The 9,866-nt window shown below is 61.1% G+C and overlaps 1 protein-coding gene across 13 annotated transcripts in view; it reads right to left on the minus strand.

Moving 5' to 3' along the window:
* Nucleotides 1–9,634, minus strand: part of TCF3 (transcription factor 3) — a 36,686-nt gene extending 27,052 nt beyond the window's left edge. For 12 of the 13 annotated variants that reach the window (XM_060094664.1, XM_060094659.1, XM_060094662.1 and 9 more), the window contains exons 1-3: nucleotides 9,362–9,634; nucleotides 7,312–7,442; nucleotides 3,989–4,061 (exon numbers count right to left, since the gene is read on the minus strand). In XM_060094664.1, coding sequence (XP_059950647.1) covers nucleotides 3,989–4,061; nucleotides 7,312–7,383 — 145 coding nt within the window. In that variant the 5' untranslated portion in view covers nucleotides 7,384–7,442; nucleotides 9,362–9,634. Of the gene's footprint in view, nucleotides 1–3,988; nucleotides 4,062–7,311; nucleotides 7,443–8,975; nucleotides 9,017–9,361 lie in introns of those variants that run through there. The other variant, XM_060094655.1, reaches the window with a different exon arrangement.
* Between the last annotated feature and the right edge of the window lie 232 nt (nucleotides 9,635–9,866).

Raw genomic sequence — 9,866 nt, forward strand, 5'->3', positions numbered from 1 at the left:
ACAAGACATTACAGGGAGACAACACTGGGTGGCTAACTGAGATGGTTAATAAACTCTGAATTTCAGCTTCATCGTAAGTAAAATGGGAATGACAATCGCACTTATTTCACCAACCTGTGAGGACTGAGGACTCAGAATAAACAATCCAGGCTCAGTGCCTGGCATACAGCACTCAACAATTGTCGACATAAGTTGTCGTTGATAAGTGTTGCTGTTGTTAAAAAGTTCACCAGCCAGCAATAAAAAGGAACAAACTATTGATGTAGCCAAGGAACTGTGCTCAGGAGAAAAAGCCAATCTCAGAAGGTTCCATGCTGTATGATTCCATGTATGTAACATTCTCGACACGACAAAGTTGGGAAGATGGAAAAGAGTAAATCAGGGGTCGCCAGGGTGAGGGGTGGTGGGTGGTGAGTGGCAGCAAGTGGGAGGTCATGGGGCGATAGAACAGTTCTGAACAGACCATGGTGGTGGCTTCATGGCACTACACACGGGATAAAACCAAGCAGAACTACACGCAAACAAACACGGGATAAAACCAAGCAGAACTACACGCAAACAAACGTGTGCACGCAGATCTTGTGAATAAAGTACAATACCCAAATAAACTCTTGTAGATCATACCAAGGTCAGCCTCCCGATTTGGTGTCATGTGAGGAATTTGCAGGACTGACAGCTGGGGAAGGGTGTGCGGGGCCGCCCCGCACATTTGTTTGCAACTTCCTGTGAATATATCACTATTTCAAAGCAAAAAGTTCACTAAATCCAAGAAAAAAAAGGGGGTAGTGATCGGAAATTCATCAAAAAATAACTCACCTGGCCAATCTGCTTTTGGAAAGATAATTGCCCATGATTAACGTGTAAATGCCCATTGAAACGGCACATTTGGAGGAGGTTGGAAAGAGCCAGAACTGGGATACCAGAGGGACATTCTTACCGTGGACGCACGTCCACGGCTGGCAGTTCTAGCCGGGAACTTACGCTGAGGCCGTAACCGCACACCTGTGCTGAGCCAGGGTAGATGTCGCCTTGCCTACCTATTAGGTTTGTACCCAAGGGCACGTTACCTTTAGAGTCACACAGACCAGGAAAGCTGCGAGACAGGAAAACAGGGAAGATGTCTCCTCCGGTGTCAGCAGGCATTTCCCCATATCTCGTGGGGCCTCAGACCCTATAGGTTGTGGCAGAGGACGTGCTGCCACTGAGAGATCTGTGCCTTGGGGTTTCCCAAAAGGGAGGGAGTGGAAAAATTATCCCCGTTCTGCAGTCTTCTGCTCTAGATGACGAGGAGAAATCCTCTGGCCTCGGTGCCTCCCTGACACCAAGTCTTTAAAACAGAATCTTTAAACAGAGACGGCGCAAGCAGCCCGCACACCCCACATGCTCAGCTCCTCTTCCTGAGACCTTCAGAGACCACTCCTCAGAGACCCGTCCCCGCTAGCCTGGGCTGCTCCTCTTCTAACATGAAGTGCCCTTTTGGAGTGAATCTAAAAGAAGCAAGTTGACTCAAAGGAATTCTAAGTAGAGACACACTAGGCCAAGACATTCAAGGAGAGTGAAGGGGAGAATGTGGCTGGCGTGACCTACTAGCATTCAGAAACTCTTGTCCCCTTAAAGCGACACTGCCCGTCTGGAGGGCGGTGACCCATCTAACGGATGAAAAAAGCTAAGGCTCAGAAAGGGGGTGACTTCCCAAGCCCTATCCCGCTGTTGGACCACCAACCTTTCCACCCCCCCACCTTCTCCTGGAGTCTTCAACTCCACCAACGAGGGAGTAGGGAAATGAGCTCAGAGCTGGGAGAGCCCCCCAAAGGGACCAGTCTCAGTTCCTGTGGCTCCCGGGTCTGGAGCTGCGACCCCCTGCACACCCTCAAGGCAGACACCGAGATGGGCCCCACGCCTCATTTTAAGGCACTTTCACGCCCAAGGACTCGCTGAACCCTCTGCCGATGGGGACACTCCCATTTTACAGACTAGGAAACTGAAGCTTGCAGTCACACCACCTGTGTCAGGTGACACGGCCTGCCTTGTGCCTGAAGTGGCAGCAAGGAGGGAACCCCTAAGCCCAGGTCTTAGGGCTCTGGGTCCCGTGCCCCCTCCCCCGCCCCAGACAGCACTAACTGCTCAACTGAATTGGGGAAAGGGGTCCCCAGCTGTGTGTCCAGAACTGGAGACCTCCTGGGCTGGACTAACCACACAACCCTTGTGGGGAAGAAGAAAACTCAGCCCAGTGTGCAGTGGGACAAGGCCAGACCCTCCCCACCTGAAGTGGCCAAGGTAGGGCCCTTGAGTGGGCTACAGCTGCAGAAACCACACAAAATCAACCTGCAAAATTCACAGGGATCCCACTCAGGCTGGGCCAGGCATGGGGTGTCCTGGAGGGGCCCCTTCCTTGGGGGCTACTGGCCCCAAGTGGACACTGGACAACAGAAGAGAGCAGGGGAGGAGCTGGGGGAAGATGAGGGAGGAACTGTGCCACCACCTCCAGGAAGCCTGCCGGGGCCTGACCCTCTGCCTGAGGCAGGGGAGCAGCAGCACCCCCTGCTCCCCAGGGCTGTTTTGGGAATGGGGAGGCAGGGTGGCCTGTGGGGATTTCCACACTTCAGGGAGGACTCTGGCCAGCCCTGAGGCCACTTCCTCAGGCCGAGAGGAAGGCCAGCGTGGGGCAGTGGGGTCAGCAGCACGATGCCCTTCCTTTTGCAGGGGGGGTGGGGGGAGTACAAACCACCCTTTAAACCCCCTCCTCCTCCAGCCAGAGCCCACTGGTCACCCTGATGGAATCTGGAGAAGAGAGACCCTTCCGTCTTGGACCCCAGAAATGTGGGGGGACACGGCCCCCATCCCAAGACCCCAAAAAGATACTGAAGTCCATGCAGAGCTTGGCCTTCCCAAGGGGTCCCCCATGTCCTCCCAACAGCCAGAGTGGGCTCCCCCCCATGCACGTGGCTCCTCTCAAAAGCCCAAGTCCACAAGGCCCTGCACAGCCTGCCCTCCCCTCCCTCCTCTCCCCACCCCTCCCCCCTCCCCCTCCCTCACTCTGCTCCGTCCACACAGGCCTCCTAACTGTTCCTCCAACTCACCGGGCATGGTGCTGCCCCAGGGCCTTTGCGCCCCCAGGCCTCCACTCAAACAACCAAACATCTCGGTGGAGACAGCCCCTACTGCCCTCCCCACCACTCTGCAGCCTGACCCCTGCTCTACGCTCCTTGAGGCCATGCCATCTGTCCTCCCTGGGCCATGTCCTCTGCACTCAGTACCAGGCAGGGTGACCAGCTCACCCAGGTGTGCCTGGGATGACCCCAGTTAGAACGTTCAAAGTCCCAGATCCCAGGAACCCACCCCCAGACCTCGAACAAACCAGACCAAGCGATCACGCTAGTACTGGGTCTCGTCAACGACCAGCACCTAATACGTACTTGAATGAGAACAGCCAGGAGCAGGGCAGGATTTGGAGAAAGCTGGGCTTCCATGTCACACCCCTCCTGGGCCTCAGGTTCCCTCCCTGGGGATGGACTGGACACCCAGAATGCCACTGGGGCCAAGGAGACCCTGGAGGCTCAAGTGCCCAGCTCACCCAGGCCCTTGTGAGTCACACAGAGTCCCCCACACCCGGACCAGGGGCCAGGCTCTCGGGGCAGGGTGGACGGTAACACCATGCTGACCACGGGGCTCCTCCCTTAGCCCCAAGACAAGTCACACAACCACAGCGGCAGACGCTTCCTGGGGTTCCCTTAGGCTCACCCTCCCCCCACCGCACGCTCACATGGGCACCTGGACCTCTGTCCCGGGCCCCTCACCCCGACTCTGCCTGGCGGGCCTGAGCGCTGCCCCCGAAAACCTCTCCTGTTAGTGCATAGTCCACGAGGCTGTGCCCGGCCGCCAGCCCCACCCTGCGGTCGCCCCCCCTCACCCTCCATGGGCCCACCCTTCACACGTGGTGATCTCCTCAAGCAAACAAGAAGCCCCCAGGCAGCCAGCGGGGTCCTACCTGAGCTTCCAAACTGGGCCCCGGCCAGGGAGGTGGGCCGGCTCTTCCCATTGGCCACCGGCAGGGGGAACATCTGTGGGGAGAAAGAGGGGGTGAGTGGGGGGCACAGCCCAGGGCCACAGCTCTGCTGGGGTCCTGTCCCCCAGGAGGCCCGAGGCGCCCTGAGGGCCCTGGCCGGAAGAGGCTCCCCGGTGCCCCTCCGGAGCACAGCCGGGGGCAGGGAAAACTCCCCGGTTTACCTCTATATTTGTTTTACTGGGGATGAAATAACACGAAGGCACTTGATACAATATACCCGCTTAGAAGTGATACAAAGTTTTCTTCAAGTTACAGCTTAAAAAAAATGAGATCATTTACACTCCCAGATGGATCGCGTGTCCCACCCGTGTCCCAGCCGCGGACCCCGACCTTCACCCAAGGAGCCCGGCATCCACCTCCCCATGGGCCCCTGACCCCGAGCGGTGGGAGTGCAGGGAAGACAGCCAGACCCCGCCACCGGGATGGGGAGCGGGGGGCCCCCACGAGCCGGGCTCCGTGCTCAGAGCTGCATCCTTCCCGGCCAACGACAGGGCAGTTCTCCCGGGTGGGCAGGCACCGAGTGTGGGTGCATCGCCACGCCCCCCCCACTCGTTCACCCAAACCCACAGTGTTAAGTCCCTCAAGATTAAACAGCTTAGCAGCATTAACTGGGAAAACCCAACATCAACAAACCCTTGTGCCGCAGAAGAAACAAACCGTGGCCCTGCCCTGCCCCAACGGTCTGAGTTTCAGAGGTTCTTTTGGGGACCAAGAAATTCAGAGTGGCCGCAATCAGCATTAAAGCTCTGTGGGGAGTGGCTGAGGGCTGACAAGCAGGACATGGGGGTGTGCGTTCGTCGGGCATGACTCGGGGCAGCATCACAAGCCCTGGGAGCAACCCAGGAAAGGGGGTCCTGCCCCCACACCCTGTTCTCCAGAAGGGGACACTGAGGCCACAGGCTGAGCTGGCAGGGCAAGTGCAGACTCGGGGCACGTGTGCACCCAGGCACACCCAGGACTCAGGTTCCCACGGGGTCTGTTGTCCCCTCCGGGGGCGGGGCTGTGCTCACTGCACCCAGGGCCTTGGCCTCAAGGCGGGGCCCCTTTCCTGCTGGGGACACTGAGGCTTGCGCTGGGGGAGGGGCAGGCCTGGGGATCAGGAGCCTGAGGGGGGTGGTGCTCAATTCTGTTTCTGTTTCGCCCTCCAGGGTGCCAGGGGCCGCTGACGTGGCACTTGACACGGGGGGGGGGGGGCAAGGGCGGGGGGAGGGAACTGGGCTGTGTCCTGCAGGCACTGAAGGTCTATGATCAGCCCAGCCAGGCCCCCGCACCCCCCTCGGAGCCTCAGTATTCCCTTCTGTGAAACAGATGCAGAAGACACAGGGCTCGCACCGTGTGGGCTGTTGTGAAACCCAAACGCTCATGGGCATCGTGGGCATGTAGGGGCCTCTGCACGCGCAGAGCTCAAAGGAGCACGGTCGGGCCACCAGGCAAGCCCACAGCACCCTCCCCTGGCCCCTCGCCCTTCAAGGCTGTCGTCAGACCCAGGGACCACCTCAGGCCCACACACCCTCAGAGCCACCAGCCTAACAGGCGAAGCTCAGGGCTGGGGCAGAGGTGCAATTTTAACAGCTAGGAGGAGCCATTTTTCCTGGTATTGAAGTGGTAGTTGCCTCGTTTACTTTACACGGACCTGCCCCAAGGAAGCGCTTTCCCTTCAAAATCTTTCCAGTCGAAAACTTGTTTCAAAAAAACAAATTAACTCAGTGTCTCTGGAGCAGGTGGGAAGGAAAGGGTGTGAGCCTCCTGCAAATGGGGGCTGCCTCAGGGCCTCTCTCCTCGTGGGAACAAGGAGGTCGAACAAAAATCCAGTTCTGGGTTTTCCCAGAGGACACACACTGGGCACCTCGCACACTCAGCTTCGCTTTCCTCATCTGTGAAATGGGTCTGAGCTGGGGGGCGGGGGAGTCTGGACCCCCTGGACAGCAGGAGGGGGTGAGCAAGTGGTTGAGACTGTGGGGGGGGGGGCGGGGGCAAAATCAGAACCTGTGCCACCCCCTCCCCTGACCCCCAAGCCAGTCTGTTCCGGCCCACTGGTCTGTGACTTGTCAGTTTAACAAAAAAACAACTGAGCAGCACCCCTGATTCCTCAGCTGAGACGCAAAAATAAAACGGGGCTTAAAAATACCGGCATGGCCCTTCCGGAGCCGCGGCCGCTCCGTCCCGTGGGCTGTGTTTTTCCACGGGGCGGCTGATGTCGTTTCAGTTTGGGGACTTGTTTCGACAGACCTCAGTGGCCTGGGCCTCATACCGGCAGAGGATTAAATTCAGACCGAAAGCATCCTCCCTGAACCCATTTCAAACCAAAATAGTGCTCGCTGGGGGAGGGGTGGGGGGCAGGATTTGGGGAGTCCACACACAGCTCCTGGGTTTGTGAGGAAACGCAGACCACCCCCCTCCCCCCGACACAGGTGGCCCATTGCACAGACGGGCAAACCAAGGCCCCCAGTCCTCCAAGGGACGGTCCAGCTCCCAGCCTCCCTGGGCCCGTCTGAGCTGTGTGACCTCTGGAAAGCAGTACCCTCTCTGAACCTCCATTGGCCTGGCTGGGGAACGGGCTGTGTCAGATAGAGCACACCACCTGGGAAGTGTGAGGACATCCCCCTGTCCCCCCACCCCGTAGACCCACAGCACTGACTCTCGTGTCAGTAAACAACTGAGGAATCACACGTCCACTGCCTGAGGCCTCTCCTCATTCAGGGAAGGTCCCCACAGAAGACACCTAGACTTTGGGCACCCCACGTCTTTTGCACCCACGATGGCATGAATAACCCCGATCAGAGTTTTATGAATAACCCTGATGACAGTTTTACAGGTGCCAAGGCAAGGTCACTGCATGCCCAGAGCCAAACTGGGGCCTCACGGCCGAGCCTCCCCAAGGAAAAGCTGAAGGCCCTGGGCAGTCCCTCCCTCGCTCTGGACCTCAGTTTCCCCAACTGCAAAGTGGTGGGTTGGACCCACTCCGTGCCTGGGCAAACAGCTGGGTGACGACGGGTGCCTCTGGAAGCCCACAAGGGCCCCAAAGCTGCACCCTGCCGCGGGGGCGTCAACCCATCCATCCTAGGGTGCCCCACTTCCCCTAGCCCCACCTGGGGCTCTTTAAGCCATAGAAACTTGAGGTCCAGATGCTGGCAGTGTTTTTGGCACAAGCTTCTTTCCCACCGTCTGGGGGGCGCACGAGTGTGGACAGCTAGGCATGCGGGGGGCGGCAGGGGGACGACGGTGGGATGGGGAGGGCCGCTCACCATGCTGAAGTCCAGGAGGTCACTGAGCTCCTTGTCCGTGCCCACGGGCGCCATCCTCTGTGGCTGGTTCATTCTCCAGCAGCAACGGGGGGCCAGGGGCCGGGGTGGGCTCCTCAGGCCTAGAGACAGCCCTGCAGGGTGCCCACAACGGGTGCAAGGAGAGGTGAGGGGTGGAGAAGAGGTATGAGTGACAGTGGCTGAAATGAGCAGATGGGGGAGAGCTCTTTAAGGCCCCTCTAACTGCTCTGGATCTGGGTCTTCCCAGTCTGCGTCCCTTCCAGACCCTGAGGCATGGGGGTGGGGCAGCCAGAATTCAGGGACTGGGGCCCCTAGAGACCCCTCCCCAGAGCCCTCAGGGAGTTTGAATAATGGCGGGGAGAAGCGCAAAGTACATTCCCTGAACTCCCTCTGCGACCACCAAGGAATCAAGTTGCAAATTTTAAACTGGATGCGGAGTGGAGTGGTCCCTTCCCAGCTTGGCCAGAACCCGCCCCTCTCCCCGCCACCTCTCCCATTTCCACCCACTCTCAGGCTTTCCACTGGCCCCACCCCCGGGAAGGGGGAGGGGCGACCCGGTCCCGCCCCAAGGGAAATTTGGTGACCCCCCTCCAGCAGCTGTCAGAGCACGTTGAAGGCCCGATCACCCCCAAATTCAAAGCAAAAGAAATCCACAAGACGGCGAACCCCCCTTCCTGCTCCACAACTAAACAGGGGGGACGCCCCGCGCAGGGACCTACCCGCAAAGCTTCCCACTACACTTAACCTCCTCCCCCCCCATAAAAAACAACCAAATTCTGGGGGAAAAAAAAAATACCCTAGATTGTTTTATTGTCACGATGTATCCGGGAATTATTCTTAAGCAACTTTGAAAACATCCCTTGCCCTGGGGGGAGGGGGGGTCCCAAGACCAGGGTTTCCCCCCACTCCGCATGGTCCCTAGGGGCTCCATTCTAGCATGGGGGGGATCCACCTGCCGGGCCCCATCCCACACCCAGAAAAGAGAGGAAGGAAGGGTCTCCGTCCCACAGTCAGACAGTTAAGTCCCTTCAGCTTCTCTTCCCCGGGCCCCAGGTGCGGGGGGGGGGGGGGTCGCGAGGGAAAAGGGGTTCCGAGATCGAGGGAGACCCGACCTCAGAAGCGGAGAAACCCCCGCTTTGTTTGCCAACTGAAGACGAGTGTGAAACGGATGCCCCAGCGCACCCCCTCCCCCGCGAAGCTTTTTCTTTTTTGGAAAGCGTGTGAAACTGACTTTTTTTGAAGAGCACGAAACCGCACTTTTTTGTGGGGTGGCTGAAACCGATTTTAAGGCAGACCTCGGGGGGCTAAACAGGCTTCTCTAGGAGAGCTAAAACACTTCTGGGGTGTCACGAGAACTTTGGGGGGCTTGAAGGGGACTCGAAGGATGTGTGAAGCCACTCTGGGAGCAGAGAAGCAGAAACGTCTTCCTCTCGGGGGGGAGGAGGGGAGGAGGCCCGGGAAACCAATCCCCACCCCACCCCCCGCAGCCAGTGCGGGCGGCGCGGCCCGGGAACCCTTTGAAGCTCGGGGCGCAGCCGCCGCCACCGTGCTGCTCGCCCCGAAACCGCCGCCCGTGCCCGCGGAGCGCGGAACAGATGTGGCCCCCGGCCCGGTTCCCGGCCCGAGCCCGTAGGCGCGCGGCGCACCTTCCCCGCAGACAAAAGGACGCTCCCTCTCCCTCACTCGCTCCCCTCCAAACTCCGCCGCCGGCCGGGCCCCGGGAAAAGGGGCACTCGCGGCCTCCACGCCGCTGCCCCGCCGCGAAGTTGGGCGGCCCCGCGGCGCCCCCCGCGCCCCCGCCCGGCTCCTCAAACTTTCCCGAAGTGCCGGCCGGCGGGGGCGCGCGGGCCCGAGCGCGCCCTCCACGTCGCCGGCCCCCTCCAGCGCGCAAAGTTGGAGAACAATGACTCCGGCCGCGCCGCCCCCGCCCGGCCCGCCCCCGCCCCGCGTCCCCGGGTCCCCGCGTCCCGGAGCCGCGCGGGGAGGCCCGCCCCGCCGGGCACCAAGCGGCGGACGGTCCCGGCGCGCTCACCTGCTCGGCGTGGCCCGGCCCGCAGCGCGCGGGGGGCGGCGGCATGAACGGCCCCCCCGGACAAAGGGGCGTCGCGGCCCCGAAGGGCGCGCGTGGGCGGCGGCGCGTGGCCCGGCTCCCCGCGTGTCCGCCCCGCGGGCCCTACGCGGCCGGGGCGCTGGCGGAGGCGGCGTGCGAGGAGCCCGCGGTGCCCGCCGGCCGCGTCGTTGGGCTCGGTCCGGCCCGCTACGCCCGCGGCCGCCGCCGCTGCCTCATCTTCCTGCGGCGGGAGACATGTTCCGCCCCCACCCCTCGCCGCGCCCCGCCTCCCGCCCCTGCCAGGCCCCGCCCCGCGCGCGCCCCGCCCCGCCGCCGTCCGCGGATCCCTCCGCCTTTGCCCGCTCGCCCGGCCGCCGCCGCCCGCCCCACGCTTCCGCTGAACGCGGCTGAGGTCCCGCGGAGTCCGGAGCCTGGAGCGGGCGCGCCGGGGGTCCGTCGGCCAACGGCGGGGGTCGAGGGCAGGGAC

The sequence above is a fragment of the Mesoplodon densirostris genome, chromosome 3 (genome assembly GCF_025265405.1).
Source record: "Mesoplodon densirostris isolate mMesDen1 chromosome 3, mMesDen1 primary haplotype, whole genome shotgun sequence".
Classification (NCBI taxonomy): Eukaryota; Metazoa; Chordata; class Mammalia; order Artiodactyla; family Ziphiidae; genus Mesoplodon; species Mesoplodon densirostris.